Source organism: Canis aureus, chromosome 4 (genome assembly GCF_053574225.1).
Source record: "Canis aureus isolate CA01 chromosome 4, VMU_Caureus_v.1.0, whole genome shotgun sequence".
Taxonomy (NCBI): domain Eukaryota; kingdom Metazoa; phylum Chordata; class Mammalia; order Carnivora; family Canidae; genus Canis; species Canis aureus.
The window spans coordinates 37,184,940-37,207,726 of record NC_135614.1 but is presented as its reverse complement, the minus strand read 5'-3'; the positions used below and the strand labels follow the sequence as shown (position 1 = coordinate 37,207,726).

Below are 22,787 nucleotides of genomic sequence, written 5' to 3'. Positions count from 1 at the left end.
CAACACATTATTCTCTGTTGTTGTAAATAGTAGCCATCCTAATGAGTGTGAGGTGATATCTCATTGTGGCTTTGATTTGTAAATGAGGCACCTTTTGCACAGTCTGAAATACTTGGTGCCTGTCTCAGTTTATCCTGCTCTTCTGGTCTCTTAATCTCTCTTGCCTTTTGTGTAGACACCCACTGCCTCAGCCTAGGGTGTTGAAGCTCTTGTTTGTGGCAGGGGCCAGATGATGCAGAGCACTGTGGGCCAGGAGAAGGAATTTAGAATTGATGCCAAGTCAATATCTAGAGGAATATGCCACAGACTCTGAAAGCTAAGTCCACCCTGTATGGAGTGGCACTGATGCTCAGAGTGAATGGTGGTGAGTGATTGGTGCTGTGCGGTGGCACTCCGACGGGGAACCCAGAAGAGCTGCTTCTGCCAGCCTAGCCACCTTGTCCTCCTAAACTGAAGAATGATAAAAGACAGCCACATGTCACCTGATCACCAGGGTCTTGTGTAGAACCACAGTGCAGACCTCTGTGGATAACAGGCCAGAGTATGTGGGGCTCACCATCCAACCTGTGCCTTATTTATACATTTGGCTTCCTAAGACCGAAGAAAGCATTAATGGTGCTCTTTGGGGCAAAGGGAAGAAGCTCAATTGTTTTCAGTCTGTGTATTAATTTACATAACCTTCTCATCTCCTGATTCTCTATCCTGTACTAGTACCATGTTCTCTCTGGTTACTCTCCCCAGGGTGGTAGTAGACAGCTAAGAGAAGGGACTATGGCATTTCCTCGTACATCTGTGAGCCTCTCAGGGTTGAGGAGAGTCTCCTATTCATTTTTGTACCCTGCTTCTACCTGAGGTCAGTACTCAGCACCTGTTTGGTTAAGTGATGAGAAAGAAGTACTGACCAGGGGCACCTGGCTGGTTCAGTGGTTGAGCCTCTGCCTTCGGCTCAGGGCATGATCACAGGGAGCCTGCTTCTCCCTCTGCCTATGTCTCTGCCTGTCTCCGTGTGTCTCTCATGAATAAATAAATAAAATTAAATTTAAAAGTACTGGCCAGACTTATTTACCCTCCCTCCTGTTTCCTATAGCCCAACATCATCAACATACAGCCTAGTTCATGTCCTGCCACCAGAGCCCATCAGCAGCTATACCCAGTGTGATCACTATATTAGGTGGAGCTGTGCTAGGGTACTCCAGATGGAATGGCTGAACACAGGCATCTTTCTTCCTCATCCCTCTCATAAACACTTAATAATGCAAATAATTCAGAAGTGTATGTTAACTCCAGCTCAGTGTACCAGGAATCTTGCACCTCAAGGTAAATGACCATTTGGAGAAATTTCTCTGATTATTACTTAGAATTAATGTGCTTGAGAGACAGTTCCAGCTGCATGCCCTGGACCTTGCCTTGAGTTTTTAGTGGGCACCTGTACTCCATCTCTAGAGGGCCTTCTGCAGCAAGGAATGTCTACCACTTGTTAGCAGCTCAGGGAATGGTCTGCAATGACGACAAAAAACATAAGGTTGATGTAAAACATGCTGTTACTGGCAGTCTGTGTTTCCAGTATGTCTGTCTCTTAAATACATGATATGAGCTTCATATTTGCCCACTTGAAAATAAGTCTTAATTGCTTACATTATTCTATGATGGAGATAGAGTGGTGAGGAGGATCAAAGTTTCTTCTTAGTTGGAGCTCATATTTCAGCAGAGAACATATAATAAACACATAAGTCAGATCAGATAGCGATAATTGCTATGAGGATGATAGGATAATGGGGTAGAGCCTGAGCAGGGAGAGAGCTGGAAACCCCATGCCTTAGATAGGGAAGAGTTTGATGAGGAGGTGGCATCTGAGCGGATACTTGAGTAAATGGAGACTTGGGTGGAAATCAGTCTTGGCAGAGGAAACAGCAAAGGAAAAAGAAGCCCTGGGGCAGACAGAAGATTAGCATGCTCCAAGGATGGAGGGGTCAGACTCGTGAATGCAGTAGGGTGAATGAGGAGGTGGTGGGCAAATGAGGCATCTGTTGTTCTCACCCTAACTGCATAGGAGAGTGATCTGAAGAACTTTAAATTTTTCTCAGTGCTCCAGCCCCACCCCCAGAGGCTGTGATTTAATTGGTCTGGGCTGTGGCTTGGACATGGGTTATTTATAAAAGCTCCATAGTAAATTCCACAGTGCAGCCTGGGTTGAGAACATCATCAGTCTTGAGCATGCAGAGTCTTACAGACTCTGGTGAGGAGTTTGGACTCAAGCTGAATGACAGAGGGAAGCCATTAGGTGATTTGGGCTAGGGGAGTAACATCTGACTTATGTTCTTGAGAGGCTCACTTTGGCCGCATTGTGGGGAATGGAGGCTGGAGGTTGTTCAGGTGATTCAGTGAAGAAATGATGGTAGCCTGAACTGTGGTGGTATCGGTAGAGATAGAAAGAAGAGGTGCCTTTGGGGATACATTTTGGAGGTTGCACTCCCAAGATGGATTGGGTTTAGGATGTGAGGCCAAAGGAAATGGAGCTTGCCTGACAGGTAACCTGAGTAACTGAGCGGATGGTAGTGTCATTCACAGAGATGGGAAGGAACAGATGTGAGAGAAGGGGAATAATTGTGTCCATTGGTTGGTGTGAAAGCCTCTGGCTGTCGTCTCTCTAGATTCAGGTTAACTTGGAGATCCAGGCAGTCAAATAAGGTTGACCGATATATTCTGTTTCTGTGGTACTGAGTTTTTTGACATCTTCCAAAGATAAGCACTGAAAGCAATGGACTGTTTTAGTGCATGGAACCTATGACAAGAAGGGAGAAGGAACAAAGAGAAATTGAAGAGACTGAGCTTCTTTCATGTGGGACAGACTGGAGGTAGGGGAGGAATGCACTTTTAGAGATGGCTTATAAGTTGCATCTTCTTGCTGTAATCCAAAATAGCAGGTTGTGTTTGACCTAAAGGGGATTTTTTTTTCCCCAACAAAATTATCTTCTAAAATACTTGTAGCTCATACTAAAATTATAATTAATTTTTCTTCCCAGATCAGGTCCTAGATATCCAGCAATTAAAAGTAACCCAGGGTTTGCACCTGAGTGGCTTAGTCAGTTAAGTATTCAACTCTTGATTTTGGCTCAGGTCATGATCTCAGGGTTGTGAGATTGAGTTCCAGGTCATGGAACCTGCTTAAGATTCTCTCTCTCCCTCTCCTTCTGCACCCTGCCCCCCGCCTCTTGCATGCACTCTCTCTCATTTAAAAAAGTAACCCAGATTTTTAAGTCAGAATCAAATATTAGAATAGTTTACAAGACTTTTACATGGAGAACAATATGAACTTTATTAGAATAGTTTACTTTTCCCCTGATGGAAAAGTGGGTTAAATTGCAATGGTATAATACATTGATTGGTCATATCAGAAAATAGTCCTGATTATAAGCTCAATGGAGGCAAAAATTATCTCTTATAGTTTTTATTTTTTAAAAAATGCCTAGTGTCTCTGTTCACTCTGGGCCTTTTTGTTTTGTTTGTTTAGTAGTGTTCTGAGATTTTTGCTAAAAGTCTTTCTGGAGTCTATACTTATCTGAATGGTTAAGGAGGAAGGTTGGCCAGAAGGTTTCTGAAGTCCCAGCAGCTCCCTTCTGAGACCTTTCCTTGTTTGTACCAAAGAATTTGAGACACAGCTGCCTTCCAGTGAAAGACTAGAGCATTTAGAGTGGCATGGCTGTCTAGAAAGTGGCTATGGTCTGAAACTCCTTCATAATGGCTTTACCTTGGCTCTAAGGCTCAGAGACGGTGCCAATAGCCTATGACATGAGGCCACATAGCATTAAAGCCAAGAATATCAAGCTCTATTGCCATTCTGTCTTACCCGACTGGGTTCCTCTGTTTCTGAGTGAAACAGAGAGCATTCCTAACCCACCTGCCTGCTTAACTCATCGTTTCCATATTCACTCACAGATAATTGCAGTGACCTGAACTCAGAGCTGCAGAGAGTGCTGACAGGCCTGGAGAATGTTGTCTGCTGCAGGAAGAAGAGCAGCTGCAGCCTTTCCGTGGCCGAAGTGGACAGGCGCATTGAGCAGCTCACCACGGCCAGTGAGCACTGTGACTTGGCCATCAAGGTATATGCTTCCCACCCTTGGTCTGGCTCTCTGAGAGCATATGAGGGAAATGATCAGATCTCTCTTCTTTGAAGCATGGTTTTCTCAAATACCTGTTAGGAATGAATGTTTCTAAGAAAACCATACTGTACATTGGACCACTAGGGAGAAGTAGGAGCCCTATAAATTTGTGTTGGGCTGCGTCATGTTTTTAAAAAAAAAAAAGTCAGGATCCCTGGGTGGCTTAGCGGTTTAGCACCTGCCTCTGGCCTGGGATATGGTCCTGGGGTCCTGGGATCGAGTCCCACATTGGGCTCCCTGCATGGAGCCTGCTTCTCCCTCTGCTTGTGTCTCTGCCTCTCTCTCTCTGTGTCCTTCATGAATGAATAAATAAATAAAATCTTTTTTTAAAAAAAAAAGTCATGTCAGCAGTCAAGATCATCACTGGCTTTGCATCAGAAATGAGGATTTCCTTGAAAATTCTTAGACTACCTGTATTGTACCATATCATTTTAGGGTGGCCCATCATGCAGCACTTGTGAGTTGTAGGATTAACTGGGATTAACTCTAGACTATTAGTTCAGAAGTTACCAATTCATGGTGCTAACAAGAGGGAAGTTGAGGGACTGAATGAGTCATGTGTCCTGAGCACACGGGACTAGCCTCAGCCATACCTTGCATAGCCATCCATCTTAGTGCTTAGCGAGCACAGATGAGGAATGTGCTGCATCTGCACTGACTCCTCCTGAGCAATAGGAACACCAAGGCCTATTGATACCAGAGCCTCTGCTATCTGTATATAACTTCACCACAGCTGAGGAGCCTAGGCTTAGCAATTCAAACCTTTATGTAGGCTCCTCTGTGAGGAGCCTACATAAGGGAAAACATGACATGTTATTGAAAAATGTCTTTGACACTAGGTCCAAGTTTCTGTCCACAGGAATCTTGGATTTCACAAAAGAGCTGTGGTATCTCAAGGTAAACCATAATTCACAGTGATAACCCAGCTGGTTTTCCATCTTATTCATCTCAATTATAAATAAAAAGTTGTTGTGGTTTGGGGCGGCAGCCACTGGTGTTTCTTTGGCTGGAGTCTCCCAGGCCTTGTATTCAGTTGTAATGTCCGCTTAGGTGCTAGCCCCAGCCTCGACACTGAGAGAGCAGGAGGGGCTCAAGGGTTTCTGCCAGCCAGCAAAGAACGGAGTGGACCTGAATCGACTGATGAGGGGCTAAGAGTCTCAGGTCTGAGGGAAAGGATGAAGCCCCATGTGTGGAAAGTCGTGGCAAGATTTGGGTAACTTCATGGAACCAATGTGGGAGTCCAAGGGTGTAATCCCCTCACATTCTTGCATTTTTGAGACTGCCTGTTTCTCCTCACGTCCCCTCACATCTGTCTTCTACCCTACATGGTAATCATCCATCTTTTCCGTATCAGTTGGCTTCTGCTTCCTATGCCAAAGGGCAATGGATGTGAATGAATAGTTTCTGAAAGCAAGCAGAATTACTTCTTTTTTTTCCCCTAACTTTATGCATCTCTCCTCTCCATTAATAAGGTGTTTTAAATGAATTTGTAAAAAAAACACTCTCCAAGTACTATTAAGATTCTGTTCTTTTTAGCTCATAGCTGTCTTATTAATTAATTAAATCCCTGCTGCCTCAGAAGCATCCAAAATGAGCTTCATCTTTTCTGTGTCACCGAGGTTTATTTTTGTCTTTCACATCTTGGGACTGAACCCCTGAATTCTGATGTGTGACACTAAAAGCTGGAAATGGTAATGTGACTTCTGGTCTCCTGGAGTTGCAACATGGGAGGCCTGTCATTCGAGAAACCTCAATTTAGCTCTTGCATGCTGTTTGCCACTTCACATTTGCACTATGAAAAGGCCACTAAGGTGCTTGCTGTGTGGTTATATGTATTTTCCAACTCCAGAACATGCATTGGAGGACCTCAGCACTTGTGTAGATGAGGCCGTGAAAGCCAAAGGTAGACAAATGGACCATGAAGGGACCATGTTGTTCTTATTCTGGGGACTGTTTGGAAACACAGACTGTGACCCAGGCGAATGACGGAGCCATTATCTGAAAATGGGGAAAGGGTAATTGGGGGGAGGGGTGGGTAGTCATGATTACCATTGGCAGTGAAAGTGCCTTAGAACCCGCTCCTCTGTCGTCACACACTCCCATACTGCCCATTTTTTCCCCCTTCTCCCAGGGAACCCACTGGGCTTGTCTTTATGTTTTTCAGACAGTTGAGGAGATCGAGGGGGTACTTGGCCGGGACCTGTATCCCAACCTGGCTGAAGAGCGGTCTCGTTGGGAGAAGGAGCTGGCCGGGCTGAGGGAAGAGAATGAGAGCCTGACTGCCATGCTGTGCAGTAAAGAAGAGGAGCTGAACAGAACCAAGGCCACCATGAATGCCATCCGGGAGGAGCGGGACCGGCTCCGGAGGAGGGTGAGCATGCCAGGTCCCACACAGCCAAGTCTTTCCCCCAGGTTGTGGGGCCGGGATGCAAACAAGCATACAGAGCCAAGGGCAGCCCCGAGAGTTTTGTGGCATCTCTAGTCTTGGGAATCTCCATCCCTTTCCGATCATGAAGTCCTTCTCAAAAGGGGAGTAGTTTGAAGTGCTGAGGTGTGCAGGTAAGATTTTAAAAGAACACTGTTCTCGGAAACACAAATCTAAGTGGATGGTAAAATTATATCAGTGCAGTGATTCTCAAACCATTCTCCAGGACATGCACGTCTTCCCCAAGCTCAATTAAAATGTTCTTTTAAGATAGGCTAGTAATATTTTATAATTGGCAGAAATATATAGAATTTTCCCCTTTGCAGCTTCTTCTATAAAATTTTCTTTAAATCTGTAGTATCTGCTCTCACTTACCTGGATGAGTCTAATGCGAAATGTCCTCACCTCTACTGCATTTATTACGGTTATGATGATCATGTGTGTGTATATGTGTATATGTATTTATAAGTATGTCATTCCCAGCATTCACCCCAACATACCAAATGGTTCTGTGGCCTAGAGCAGCTTTGAGAACAACTTGCTTAGGAAATACATGCATTGCTAAAGGAGCTCATGTTTCAGCGGAGTCATGTTTGGCAAAATGGTTAAAGCACACTCAGTTGTCCAAAGACAGAGTTTCTTTCTCAGGAACCTACAAGTACTTCTTTGTTTGGCTGTGAATTTGATCTGTGATTGGTCTGGGGTAGAGCAATGAATTCTTCAATCAGAAACATTCCCTCTGAACTCCACTTTGAATTACTAGACCAACTATACTCTCTTTCTCAATCCTGGCAATATTAGCAGCTTGCTTTCTAGCTGTGCTCTGACTGGCAATTCTGCACACAGCTAAAGTTGACTTAGGGGGGAAAGTACATCATCCTTCACCATTGCTTTCTCCCTTACTTTTAAAGACAATAACCTGGCAATAACCTGTCTTCAGGAAGATCAGCATGTGTACATCATTCTGTTCTAAACACACACACAAGTTATCTTGGTTGCCATGATTTATGAATATGAAAGAAATTACTACTTTTGAACATTATCGACTCCTGTCCTCATTTGTGGCTAGTGTCATAATTGAAAGGCCAGCATTCCAACCTCTCATATCGGAGCATGATTTTGTCTGCACTCACATGCCTAAGCTTATTTTCCATCCCCAGCTGTATGGGCTACCATTCTCCACACTTGCATCAGCAGGTATAAATCATCCCAGTCAGCAAAGACTTTATCAGGGCAAGATGATGAAATGTACTTGTACTGAGGCCGACACCACCTGGAATTTCCTGGGTTACACTCCCTTGTTGTTATGAGTAATGCCCTAATTAGGTGTGGTTGCTCTTAGCATGCACATTCTGGTGGTACAAGTTTTGTGAGGGAAATGTTGGTCTTAGGTATAATTACATATTGTAGTTTAGAATAAATTTCCTCCTCTAAACTTGAGTTACTAATGTGCAAGACAGCCCTGGATTGTGACAAGCAGAGGATGAAAAGCCAGTCCCCCTTCATGCAAGTATTTTCTCCCACTCTGGAGGTTAGTGTTAAGAATAGCATAATGGAGAGTGCCTGGTTGGCTCAGTGGTTGGGCATCTTCCTTTAGCTCAGGTCATGATTCTGGAATCCTGGGATTGAGTCCTCTATCAGGCTCCCCTTAGGGAGCCTGCTTCTCCCTCTGCCTATGTCTCTGCCTCTCTGTGTGTGTGTCTCTTGTGAATAAAAGAGATGCCTGGGTGCCTCAGTGATTGAATGTCTGCCTTCAGCTCAGGGTGTGATCCCCCGGTCCCAGGATCGATTCCCACATCGGGCTCCCTACATGGAGCCTGCTTTTCCCTCTGCCTTGTCTTTGTCTCTCTCTCTCTGTCTGTGTCTTTCATGAATAAATAAATAAAATATTTTTTTAAAAAATCCAAAAAACAAACAAAAACAGCATAATGGGGCAATACTATTAGAGGTATCTGGGGTCACAGCTTGACATACCAAGTCACCATGAACCTTTTAGCAAGTTTACTAACCTCTCTGTGCCTCAATTGACTCTACCATGAGGCAGGAATAAGAATAGTATCTAATGCAGGAAAGTTAATTAATACTCATAAAGCACTTAGACAACCTTTTTTTCTGATCACACTTATTACCTTTCAAATTTTGAGGTTTTACATGATCTATATTTCCATTATATCTAAGTAATAAAATGTTGAGGAACTCGTGTCTCTTCCTCAACTGGAAATGTCCTCAGGAATCTGTACACCTACCCATGACTAATTTCTCTGTATTTCTTTTCTTTTTTTTTTTTTTTAATTTCTCTGTATTTCAAAGTAATTGTGCGTCTGGTAGAATTTGCTAAGCTGCCTCTGAATGACCATTCAGTAGACTTTAAATGTTGGATCACTTCCACCCAGCCTTCCCCAATATATTTCATTTCCTTGAGGAGGAATCTGTCTTTTGTGGTTCATTTTCTCCTGTTCCTCATGATGCATAGCTCTTTGGAAGGACTGAGCTACCATTTCATTTCCATTCTCTGATACCACATGATACATGGCTTGTTTGCCTTTGCTGTCTTCAGAGCAGGTCTGGATTCACAGCTCATCAGACTTGCCTGAATAGCAGTAGAGGCTGTGTTTTTGTTTTTGTTTTTCATTGCCCACATTCATTGTAAAGAATTTGAACTGACCATATGAATAAGATTGGTGCTTGCCCTCTGCCGGTAATTAAACAGAGTGCTCTCGCTAGGTTTTCTAAGACTTGTTCAAGATTTAATTAAATTAGATCTTTAACATCAGTTAACAGATTGGGCTACTTGGTAGAGCAGTAGCTAAGGAACAACAGGCAAACAATTTTTATTATTGGTCCCAGCTCATTATTAAATGAGATAATCATTTATGTCTGCATGCTCTGTAATATAACCACTCATTTCCTCACATGTCAAGAAGTGGGCTTAATTTAGGCAAGGTAGAATTAATTACTCTAGAAGGGAACACTCTACTCTTCATTCATTCATTGATTCACTTCATGAATACGATTGGTCATCTCCTCTGTGTTGGGCAGAGAGGTTGCAGAGATAAACAGGACACAGACGTTGGCTGGAAGGATGTTAGGGAGACTTGCAGGTCAACAGGTTATTATAATAGCAGGTTGTTACAATGTTGTAGGGAGAGTAGAACACAGGGCACAGTGGGGAGCCCTGGCAGTCCACAAGAGAGACATTTGATGATAAGTCCAGCTTCTCCACACTATTTTCATCTTTTACCTAATTGTTTAGGTCAACTGCCATTTAGCAAAAATGATCGGTGCCTTCCTCAGATACTTTGGTAAGCCATAGTTTGGTAAAATTTTTGGTAAAACTATGACCACAGGCTCATGAATCTGTGTCCCATTGTATCATAGACTTGAATCAAAATCATACAGGTTCCTTCTGAGATTTTATAAAAATTCTTCTGAAAATTATGCAAATTCATGGCCTGAGGTGGTGGCAGGAGTTTTTCCTGTGTACCCCATGTCCAATTTGGGTATTTTCAGCATGTCTGTAAATGAATTTCATAAGCCTCTCCTGGACTTACTTCATCCATGGAATCTGATTTCTGCTTTGAGTCTCTGGTCATCACCACAATAAATTCAAGAGACTAGAAGACACATTGTCTTGAACTAAATAAAAGTCATGTTTATCTCAAATTTCTACTTCTCTACTTCGTCTGCTTTCCCTCCAAATGTCTTAAAGCCCTTAGTGGGTCAGTTAATTGACTTGGCTGGGGCAGGGGAAAGGAGCAGTATTTCCACTAGTGATAAGAAGGTACAAGTGTCTGTCTTTTCCTAACCAATTAGTCCTGATCCCTAAATGTGGTGTTACATTTATGAAGAGATTTCATTGTTCTGTGTTCATAGGACCCATGTAATACAAATGGAATCACCCAGTTCAGCTAAAGTCTTTTAAAATATAAATGAGGACCCAACTCCAGATTTTTTAAATGGCTGCCATTTGGCTCCTTGGCCAGGAAAAAGGATGAGTAAATATCTAGAATGCTGCAGTGCCCATTTCCTCTGCCTTCACCTCGTCCTACTAAACAGGGAAGTTGCCCCAAATTCCTGATAATGTAGCCTTAGGGGAGGAGGGGAAGGGAAGCTGGGAAAGGAACATTACAGGCAAAAGGAGAAATTTCCTTCATACATTGTGCTCTCTGAGGACCATTAACTCTGAAGCTTTTCAAAGTAAAAATCCTGTCATATGTTCCTTTTGGTCACTTTTTTTAAAACTTAAGATTAGAGTTTTATTACAGCAAAAAATCAGAACCAGCCAAAATGTGCACAGGTCTGGATGGTGTCCGAATGCAGTTCTTGTTGTCTTCTCCAGGTAGAATCGTGGATGATGTTACCTCCTTTACAGGCAACACTCAAGAGTATTGCCAACCAGGGAAGTTCACCCAAACTTCAGTATCCAAAGTTTTTATTGGGCTTTCATCATATAGGCATGATTGGTTGAATTCTTGGCCATATGGTTGAACTCAGTTTCCAGCCCCTTCTGCTTCAGGGAGATGAGGCTAATATCCTTTAGGCTACCTTTAAGTTTGTGCTAATGACAGGGGTCATGGAGCTGCACTGTTTCTGCCACTGTCATTGTCCTAGAGATCCAGGAGGATGTGAGGGTCCAGGGCTGTTCCACTCAGCCAGGTGTGCGTGCAACACACAGCTCAAGCATGTCTCATGCACTCGCCAACTGGGGCTTTATAAAGAGCATCCTCTTCTATATCCCTCAGTGTCCTCCCCTGGAGCCAGGAGTTCTAAATTCCACTGGTGCCAGTTTCTAAATACTGATTTGGTTCTAAACACCAATCCCATCTTCAGTATTCATCTTGTGTCATCTCTAAGGACACTTGTCCCATCAGTGGTCACGTTTATGAGTTGGAAAGAAGAATCCAAATTAAGCCAAAGGGCCTGTGAAAAAGAGTAATTACCTTGTAAGTTGACTGTGTATTTTATTATGTACTTTTTTCTACTCACTCATTCATTTGTTGTATCTATTTACTAGTAGGCTGCCCACCCCTACCAGGAAATGAGATTTGTAGTGTTATACTGATGTGTCCAGAGCATGGTCTCTCTCTGAATCAGTCATTTGCTTTGTCTGAATTGTCTCCTGTTATATGCTAAGTCAGTATCTCTTTGATATTTTTAACTAAAAATCAGTCACAGTGGAGATATTTCTGGAAGTGAAATTGTTGTGACCTTATGTAGGTTAAATAAAGATTCATCTCTGATTTGCCTTACTTGGCTTTGAGTCCCATCTGAGTGCCTTCTGCTCTGCCTCCCCCTCCATGATGCTTTTCTTGACCACAGTGTCTGGATATGGAAAATGCAGAGCTGCAAAATGGTACTTTATATTTACTATGAATTTATATGTGTATACATTTACATTGGCTATATGTGCATGTATTTAAAATAGACTAGAACAATATAAACAAATGGTATTGGTTATGGTGGGGAGGAGAAGCAAGTACCTGGGAGTATAGGTCAAGGGGTACTCCCAATTTCTCTACAGTGTTCTAATTTTATTCTTTAAATGAATGTATTTTTTTGTATAACTTTTAATAGGTAGGAATATATACATAGAAATAGAAGGAAAACTAATATGCTAAAATATCAATAGAGGCTAAAACCAGGCAGTGAAATGTTAGGCATATTTCTCTTCTTTATACTTTTCTTTAATTTTCAAATTAAACAAAAAGTGGATTACAGTCAGTGATTCGCATCTCCCAGCTTCAACAACTTGGTAGTCATACACAAATAGTCTTCTATTTTGTCCTTGCTGGAATTTTGTTCATATCTCATTTATCCCATTTCTTCTTAGGAGTTTTTTTTTTTTTTATATATGAAAAAGACACTGTTGGTATTAATTAAGTTTAAATTCACAAACAGAGAGAAAGAGAGAAAGACTACCTGTTTTAACACTCTCAACCCTAATCTGGCCATGAAAAAGGGAGCTGAAAGGAGTGAGATCTGGCTCCAGTGCTGTCCTTCCAACCTATATATTTTTTTTTTGGGGGGGGGTCTCACTCAAGTGGCTCTTCTTTTGTGTTGCTGATATATTTGTCAGGATAAGGATAGGTTATACAGCAGTTACAAATTAACTCCCCAAAGTTCAGTGGCATGGCACACGAAAAGAGCATAATTCTTGCTTGCACTGCATGTCCAGCACAGATTTGGGAGTATGAGCACATAGCAGAGTACATAGCTCTGCTCCATGCAGTCATTCAAGGAGCCAGGCTGATGGCACTCATCATCTAAAACATCCCTTGAAAGGACCTACCCCATACTTACATGTTTCTACTCATTGCCAGTTGGGCAGAACTGGACAGATGTTCCACTTAACTATAGGGACTGAGGAATGTGAAGGAGCATGTGGATATTTGTTGAGCAGTAAATGTTCCTAGCTCAGCTGATTTGTTTGCTTTGAGCATTATACCAGATAGACTTGGACTGAATCAGAATGCCAGAGAAACAGACTATTGACCCTCCATCTTGCGGTGGCTCTCAGTGTGCATGTCAGAATCGTTGGAAGCTTGAAGGATATGTGCCGAGGCCCTTTCATGAACCACTGAATCAATGGATGGGGTGCAGGACCTTGGCATACTTCCTCATCTTGATCCCAACAAGTACCCAGGGACAGGAAGGCGAAGGGGGTGTCCTTCAGTCACCCCCTGGACGTGGGCCAATAGCCTCTCCAAGCATCTTTACCTTTCTTCCTGCAAGGTGAATGAAAGAGAGAACTTCAGCTTCTCTGGCACCATCTCTTCACACAGTGTGGCAGTGATGAGCCTGGTGCCTGAGGGGAAAGCCACTTGGTGTAAAGAGCCTACCCTGCTCTGTCTGCTCATGAGGGTGAGCTAGAGGAGGGAGGTCAGAGAAGGATGTGATTGTCCTGGAATCCAGCAGGACATGGGCACCCTAGGGCTCTGAAGGCAAGGAGGCATTATCCCGCACAGTGCACATCTTCCCATGCTCATCCAGGAAAGGAAAACAGATAGTTTTACAAGGTGCTACTTATCAAAGCAATATTTTTTTCAATGTAATCTTGATAGCTTATTGTTAAAAACCTGTTAATATTGATAGTATTAACATTCTCTGAACATTTTCAGAGTAAATATACTCCTCTCAGACTGAAAAGAGATACCTCTGAAGGCAAAGCAGGATTTAAAGCCTAAATTCAAACGTTGAACATGCTTTGAGCATTTCCTTGTGATGAGCACTGATTCATACACACCTTGTTTAATCTGTATCAGAATTCTACAAGATAGCTACCAGTACTAAACCCTTCTTAGAAATGAGAAAACTGAGCCCTACAGAAGTTCGATAATCTTGTCCTAGTCTACACTATTGCCAAAACTTGGGCCCTGGTAGCCTTATTGTGGGATACAGTTTTCATTGTCCTGTTGTCCAGATGCTTTTCCTGGGTCCTCTTCCCCCTCTTTCTCATTCTATCACCTGCTTCCACACAGACTAGAATAGTAAATCATCCTCTGTGACAGTAACATGGGCACCAGATTCCTTAGGCTTCTACAGACCAATCCTGTTAGCATGGCAAGACAGCACTAAGCGAAGGCAAAATGAGTTTGTTTCATAGAGAAGTTACTTGTATGTATATTTATCTTGATTTGAGCCCAACTCAGAGCATCATTGGTAAAACCTGTCGCCCTTCCTCTCTGTAGTTTGAGGAAGTGTGAAGTGTGGGATCCAAGGCAGAGAACTCTCAGAACTATGATTCTTTTCATGTCTTCTGTGGAAACAGTTCTAGTTACTCTAAAAGGGTTTCATGCACATTTGTGCCATGGAAATTGGGAGGTGTGAGGTAACTCTTTTGGTTGTGGGCACTGGTGTTTGCTTACCCATCCCCAGCCTCTCTCCTCAAAATCCTGTTCCTAAATCCCAGATCACGCTGTTTAAAGGTGAACTCTTGGCTGTGAAGCAAGTAGCTGACTCCCTTTGTTGGAAAGCTGGTAAGAAATTAGGATGGCAGCCAGAACCCTGACCTGCTCCCTGATGCAGCCATCTTGATAATCTGGTCCAGGTTCTCCAGAAGTCTGCAGAACAAAAGAGGAAATGATGCACCTATCACATCTTCAGAGAATGGAAATGCTGTTGGGTTTGTTTCCCTTCTCTTCTGTGGTCCTCCTCCTCTTCTGTTTCAGCTTACACAAAGTTGCCATGACCAATGAAATACAACTTTCCTGAAACACTGTGTAAATGAGATTCATAGGAACAAATGTATCTTTTCTGTAAATACATTCGAATTCTTCATTTGTCTGAAGTTTACAAGAAAAGTCTTATAAAATCTCCAGTCAGAGAGCGGTTCTCTGCAAAATACCCACATGTCTGGACTTGAGGAGGCTGGTCTTCAAGAAGCAGAAGGGACCAACTGCCCGAAGCTCATTAAAAAGCGCTCTTGTGGCCCTTCTGCAGGGCAGAAATCCCCTCATCACAACCAGCTCCATTACACAGTGAAATTACGAATTACACTAATTGCCTGAAATCACAGCCACCCAGTGAACACTGCTGCGCATTGTAAGTGGAACAGACTCCTCCTTCTCTGGCTGGTGACAGTGTTTCTAATCCTGCTCAGGACTCCCAGGCCACCTTTCATTCCTGCATGTCACTCGCCTGTGAACCACATGCACAGATGACTTTATCAACAAGCACAGTTGTCTTGTCTGCATTCCTCCAGCTGTCCTGGGAGATGGAAGTGTCCAGGAGCTGACCTGTCTTACACTTGTCCTAGCCTCCCTTCTCCCCCACTTTGGAAGCCCTACTCTGTGCCCGCACCGCTGGATGTTTCTTTGCCAGCTCCAGTACCAGGTTCTTCGTCACCAGCATCTCGCTGTCTGGCTACCATAACCTCTTAGGCTCCTGATCTCTCATCTTTGTATTTACTTTTTTTCATTTGTTGGCTTTTATTTAGCCTGCAAGGGCAGAGAGATAAGCTAATTATGTTCCTCTATTAAAAGCACACTCACTGATCCGTGAAAGGTCTTTTGCTTAATTTATTTATTCCTTTTATATCCCCTTCCCTTTTCCTATTTTGTATATGTCTTCATACATAGTGTTTTATGCCTTGTTTTTAATTTACATAAATGTTGTGCTGTAGACTCCTTTCTCCCCCTCGGCACTCTGGGTCTCTCCATCTTTTTTTTTTTTTTTTGTATATATTTTTATTGGAATTTGATTTGCCAACATATAGCATAACACCCAGTGCTCATCCCATCAAGTGCCCCCTTCAATGCCTGTCACCCAGTCACCCCAACCCCCTGCCCACTTCCCCTTCCACCACCCCTTGTTCTTTTCCCAGAGTTAGGCGTCTCATGTTCTGTCACCGTCACTGATATTTCCCACTCATTTTCTCTCCTTTCCTCTTTATTCCCTTTCACTATTTTTTATATTCCCCAAATGAATGAGGCCATATAATGTTTGTCCTCCTCTGATTCAGGGTCTGTCCATCTTGTTGTGTATCCCATCCCGCTGACATGCCAGCGGCTGTCTTGTATTCTGTACGGTTGCCTGCCCTGTGGACTGTGCTAGCAACAAGACTTCCCACTACCACGGACAGCGGTGCAGCACACATACCCTTGCACATGCCCCTCGCACCTGGGTGGGACTCTCTCTGCAATACTTGTCCGGCAGTAAGGTTGCAGCATCCTGGGTCTGCGTATTCCTACTCAGACAAGCCTTACAAGGCAGTTTTGCAGAACAGCTTGCCAGTCCCCGCACTCACAGGCAGCATGGGAAGGTTCCTTCTGCCCCTGCTTCCATGCCAGTTTTTGTGCTTACCTCCATCTCTTTCATAGGGTTCTTTTTCTGGGTTGAATTGCCTTGTTACTGAAAGCATATATCCTGCCTGTTTTTGTCTCCTGATTTCTTATTTTTTAAGTCCTTCCAATAAAGGTCTACATAGGACAAATTCTTAATCTTTGAGAACATCTTTGTTTTTGTCCATGCCCTTGATGATGACTGCATAGCTTTCTATTGCTGCTGTAACAATTTGCCATAAATTGTGCCATAAATTGCTTCAGCTAACACAGATTTAGTACTTTACAGTCCTGAAGACTAGAAGTCTGAAATGCATCTCACTCATTGACCTCAGAGTTTTGTCAAGGCTGCATTCCTTCCCGGGGCTCTAGAGGATAATCAACTTCCTGCCTCTTGCAGCTACCAGAGGCAGCCAGCATTCCTTGACTCATGCCCCTTCCTTCAGCTTCCAAGCCGGCAGCAGAGCACCTTCAGACTTCTCTAACTTTGGCACCCCTGCTTCTTTCTTTAAAGGATACTTCCAGTTGCTTGGTCCACCAGATAATCAGGGGTAATCTTCTCATCTCAAGATTCTTAATCATTCTAGCAAATTCCCTTTTGCCATGGAAAGTCACATACTCCCAGCTTTCTAAGGCTATGATGTAGACCTCTTTGGAGACTGTTCTTTGGCCTACCACAGTAGTCTAGCTACGTATTATATTTTCAGGTGATAGTTTTTAGTTCTTTGAGGGTTTTTTTCTTTTATAATATTCAGATGGTAATGAGTCTGACACTGTGTCAGAGATGGTTCAAAGTGCTGGCAACCCAGTAGTGAATGAAACAGACCAACACTCTTGCCCTCAGAACCTAACATGGCTGTGCCTCCCACCAGCTTTAAAGATTCTCTCTTTATCCCTTTTTCCCCTTACGTTTGCCTTTTGCTACATATGCAATTATGTTTTTCCCCCCATTTTCCAAGTAGCTTTAGCTGCATAACAAACCATCCAAAACTTGAAAGACCTATAACAATGATTTGTCACTGTCTGCATGGTTCTGAGGAACCACGCAGTTCAGTTGGCAGGCTCAGATGTGGTTATAGTCAGATGGTGGCCAGGGCCAGCGTCATCTTGAAGTCTTCCTTACTCATATGTCTGGGGCCTAAGCAGGGACTATTGGTCAGAATACCTGCAAGCATCCTCTCCAAGTGGACCAGGCTTCCTCACAGCGGAGTGGCTGGCTTATAAGAGCCAGCATCCCTAAAGGGAGCGGGCAAAACTGATTGTCCCCTTTTAATCTAGCCTCAGAAATTCTTTGGTATTGCTTCCACTACATTCTGTTCATTAGAAGCAGTTCCTCAGGCCAGGTGCAGGCAAGGGGAGGGGACTCAGACTCTACCACTCAATGGAGGGAATATCAAAGAATTTGCAGGCGTGTCTAGAGAGTGCCACACCTGGTTAGAACCCAGTGTTAGAACTCAGGTGTGCCTCCACAGCTGGAAAACACATTTATTTTCTTTTCAGACACTGTTTCTCTGTCATTTCTTGTGCCCTCTGCCTCTGGAAACTACTTTAAAAGTATGTTGGGCCCTTGGTGGGCCGTTTGTGAGCCCAGGGACACATGGCTATTTTGTATCTCTTCAGTTCCCTGTGCTGCATTCTGAATTAATTTCTCTGTATTATGTTCCAGTCACTAATACTGTTTTCAATTTTATCCACTTGAGAGTTTAACGGGTACATTGATTTTGCTTCATTGGCTACATTTTCTACTGGCTTTTTTCATCTACCTATTCTTGTTTGATATCTGCCTGTTTTTGTTTCCTGATTTTTTTTATACTTTATAGAAATTACTCCTTTTTTAGGAACACCTCACTGGCTCAGTTGGAAGAGCATGCAACTCTTGATCTAGCGGCCATGCGTTTAGGCCCCACAGGGGGTGTAGAGATGACTGAAGTAAATAAAAAACTTTAAAAAGAGAAATTAATCTTTTTATCTTTCAAAGGACCCTAAACAGATTGGTTGTGACCTAGTTCAGTGTTTGTTTTATTTTCATTTCTTCTCGCATGTCTTCCTCTCATGCTTTAGATCGCTGCCTCTCCTGTGTCATCAATCCTTCTCCACAATCATCCCTCCATGTCCAGCAGCTTCCAGACACGAAAGCCTTAGTCTCCTCTTCCCCCAGTGATCCGGGGTGGTTTAAAAATTAAGTCTCTGAGGCAGTGACCAGCTGGCAAAATCCAGACCAATTTTCACTCCTAATTTCTTTTCTTTTCTTTTCTTTTCTTTTCTTTTCTTTTCTTTTCTTTTCTTTTCTTTTCTTTTCTTTTCTTTTTTTTTTAAGATTTTATTTATTGGGATGCCTGGGTGGCTCAGCAGTTGAGCATCTGCCTTTGGCTCAGGGCATGATCCCGGAGTCCCGGGATCAAGTCCCACGTTAGGGTCCTTGCAGGGAGCCTGCTTCTCCCTCTGCCTCTCTCTGTGTCTCTAATGAATGAATAAATAAAATATTTAAAAAATAAAAAAAGAAAGAAGCAAAGACATAGGCAGAGGGAAAAGGAGGTTCCTGTGGAGAGCCCAATGTGGGGTTCAATTCTAGGACCCAGGATCATGCTCTGAGCCAAGGGCTCAACCAGAGCCACCCAGGCACCCCTCACCCTTAATTTCTAAGATTGGGGACCTGCAATACACAGATTACTATAGATTTGGACTCAGCCAGTACCCAAATGTGTCCTGGGTGTGGGATTTTGGCTTCGGATTGTTGACTCCTAGGCACAGTTCTAGGGCTTCTTTCCGGTTTCTCCGGCAGCACACTTAGTGCTAGTGCACTTGTCATAGAGGGCGGGACAGTAAGGTTCAGGCTTATGGAGGAGGATCAGTGCAGACAGCCTGACTCACAGGGCCCCCTTTCTGCCCCAGCTGGCCCCACACACTATGCCCTGCTCTCAATTCCCAGGGCTGCTGCAGCACCACCTCCCTCCTAACCTTGGCTTCATTTTCCACTTTGTTTCTGGCACCTGGAGATTTCACTGCCTTTCTTTTAACCTTGGCGGTGAATTTCTTTCTCATTGTTCCTCTTTCATGCAACATTTCTATGCGTTCTTAGAAGGTGGAGTACCTGTTTACTTTAGCAGAGGCTGTCATATGCTGGGAATTGTCATTTGTTCTGTATACAGACAGTTATTTCTCCTGTTTTCAGCCTACTTCTCATTCTTGTCCTTCGTATACCTGCCAGAGCTGAATTGAAGCCCTGCCAGCCTTCTCTGGAGTTGACAGGCTGCCTCCCCTTGTGTATTTGATAAAATTTGTCTTTTCCATTCTGTTCCTTCCATCAGTACTCTTCCTTCCACTTTGCATTTACAGAACGTGCCCAAATCTTTCTGCTAATGCCCTAAGCATGTACTTTTCACATTAGCTTTTAATCCGTTTTTTAGTCTTTAGTGTCATTTTCATGAGGTCTCCAGAGTTTGAAGAAAACAATGCATTTACTCAACCTACTGTCCTGAATGAAAGAGCTCAGCTGAGTTCTCAGTGCTGCTGTGTAAGCTTTTTTTTTTTTTCTTCCTTTTTTGGTTCTCATTCAGCTTCCTTCCTCATCTCTGACATCTGCTATTTCCTCCCTCACTCCTAGCAGAGGACCTTAGCTCTTTGCTCAGAGAGAAACCATCAGATGGGAGTCATTCTGTTACCCAACCTCCCTTTCCCATCTGCAAACTCACCTTTCTTGTTGCCTATCTTCACCTCTTTCTCCTTCTCTCCTGGAGCAAAATCTCGTTTGTCCTCTGTTTATCTTTCAATTTGCCTCACTCTGTATGGGCTCTGCTGTCATCCCCACTGCCCTGCCTCTTCCCTGGGCAGCCTTATTCACATGCAAAATTCCTAAACTTCATGCCCAGTTCTGATCTCCTTCTCTTAGGTTATATTTCTAACTGTTGACTGAATATCCTCACTCACCTGCCCCATGGTTTTCTCAAATTCAGCATGTCTGAAGCTAACATCTCTATTTCTGTATGGAAAATCTTCTTCCATTTTCCCCATTGTGCTGAGTAGTGACCTGATTCATTGAATTACCCAGCCATGAGTTTGAGTTGTTTTAACTTCCTTGAATAGTTCTAGAACTGCACTGACCAATACAGTAGCTCCTGACCACACATAATTTATATTTGGCTTATATTCTATTTTTACTTATGTTCTATTTATATGTGAATTCAATGGGCTAAAACCGAATACAATTAAAAATTCAGTTCCTTGGGTCTAGTAGGCACCTTGCAAATTCTTGGTAGGCATGTGTGGCTAGTGCAGCTGTAGAACATCATCATCGTTACCGGAAGTTGGGCAACGCTTCTTTAGGGTGTGTTTTGCTGTTTTTGCTCCCATTTCTCTGTGTTTGAGCCTCATCTTTCTCTTGACCAGTGCTTGACTCGCCCCCTTATTCTTGCTCATTTCAGTTCATTCTCTTTTCTAATCAAATGAATTTTTATAAGACCCTTTCTCCCTTTGAGAGCCATTAAGGTATAAACAAGACATGCAGCGTTCTGGCATTTTAGGCTCATTTCCTTACTCGGACCTTCCAGAGTTCTCCCTGCCTGGCTCCACCCTGCCTATGTTGTCTCTTCCTTTTTATTTGCTTGGTGAACTTGACCTCCAAGATTGAATCCCAGTGTTTCCTACTATGGCGAGGCAGAGGCAATGTTTCATTTATACTTTGAAGCTCCTATTGCTAACCCTTTTCAGAGTCCATTCATGTTGTAATGTTTGGCTAGACTCCAAGCCCCTAAAAAAATAAATCTTACCTTCATACTTTCATGTTTCCAATATATGCAACAGATTGACTCCTTTTCTCTTGAGAGAGAGAGAGCGTGCGTGCTGGCATGAGCCTGTGTAAATGAGTGGGGGTGGGAGGGACAGAGGGAGAGGGAGAGAATCTTAAGCAGGCTCCAGGTTCAGTGTGGAGGCCAACGTGGGACTCAGTCTTACAACCCTGAGGTCACAACAGCTGAAATCAAGAGTCGGACACTTAACCGACTGAGCCACCTAGGAGCCTCTATAATAGATTGCCTTCTTTTCTGGGCATCTAGATGAGTACTGGCTATGTACTCACTTTAGGAGAAATTAGAAAATGGCCACTCAAATCATGTTCTGTGTTCTATTGCTGAACTCCAATTGAGAAAGCCTGGAAAGGATGATGAATGACTTTCTTATAAGTGTTGATTCCTAGTTTAGGGTAGTGGTGATTCCCAGCTACCCCATGACTCCAAACCACATGTTTTGTAGAGATAAACATATTTTCTTTAATAAAATATTTCCAGTGAAGGATGAGCATATTATTTAACTACCCCAAACTCAGTGGCTTAAAACAACAGAGATTTTTCTCTTATAGTTCTGGAGTCCACGCAACCAAAGTGTTGGAGGGCTGTGCTTCCTCCAAGGGCTCTTGACTTTCCAGGTTCTGGTAGGTCCTGGCGTTCTTTGACTTGAGGCCAATCTCAGCCTCCATCTTTACTTGGCCTTCTTCTCTGTGTCTCTGTATCTCCCCCATACCCCAAGTAATCTCTACGCCCAACGTGGGGTCCAAACTCAGAACCCCAAGTCACACACTCCACCAACCGAGCCAGCCAAGCGCCCCATGTACCTCTGTGTCTTAAATTTCCCTCTCCTTTTTCTTTTAAGGATACCAGTCGTTAGATTTAGGACACACCCTAAATCCAGGATGATCTCATCCTGTGATTCTTTTTTTTTTTTTTTTTTAAGATTTATTTATTTATTCATGAGAGACACACAGAGAAAGGCAGAGACACAGGCAGAGGGAGAAGCAGGCTCCATGCAGGGAGCCTGATGTAGGACTCAATCCTGGGTCTCCAGGATCACACCCTGGGCCGAAGGCGACACTAAACCGCTGAACCACCTGGGCTGCCAAACATCCTGAGATTCTTAATTATATCTACAAGGATCATATTCCAAAGTGAGGTCACATTCATAGATACTGCAAGCTTAAAAATTGAACCTGTCTTCGGTGGGAGCAGGGGAGGGGCATGACACAACCTATAAGAGCAGGTAAGGATGGGAATGAGGACAACCATAGCTGTGTCTCTCCCTTCTCAGGAGAAGCTGTGACTCTCAGCTTCGCCTAGGCTGAGTCAGCAAATTGGTTTTAGCCTTCATTTCTGTGCGTTTATTCATTTAAATTCATTAAGACCCCCACCTCCAAATCAAGACAAGTGAGAAAGCTATTTAATCCAGTTGGCTGTCTATCTTTATGACAGGCTCACTCCACTCACTTCAGCTGGATTTTTTTTTCACTGCCTAACAATTATCATTAAATGATAAAGCGCAGACCAACAATAAACATGTTTATCCTTCCTTAGTTTTCAAAGACATTCTCTAGGTCTAACACTTTTTAAATGAAAATGCATACTTAGATTTAGAAATTGTTTTAGGCACACATGCCTC

At 43.2% G+C, this 22,787-nt stretch overlaps 1 protein-coding gene across 13 annotated transcripts in view; it reads left to right on the top strand.

Annotated features, from left to right (window-relative positions):
* Positions 1–22,787, top strand: part of MCC (MCC regulator of Wnt signaling pathway) — a 302,034-nt gene that overhangs the window by 203,005 nt on the left and 76,242 nt on the right. For all 13 annotated transcript variants that reach the window (XR_013378031.1, XR_013378032.1, XR_013378029.1 and 10 more), the window contains 2 exons: positions 3,937–4,100; positions 6,325–6,531. Coding sequence is in view for 9 of the 13 variants with exons in the window: in XM_077895338.1 (XP_077751464.1) it covers positions 3,937–4,100; positions 6,325–6,531 (371 nt within the window). In the remaining 4 variants the exon portion in view is untranslated. The remainder of the gene's footprint in view (positions 1–3,936; positions 4,101–6,324; positions 6,532–22,787) is intronic.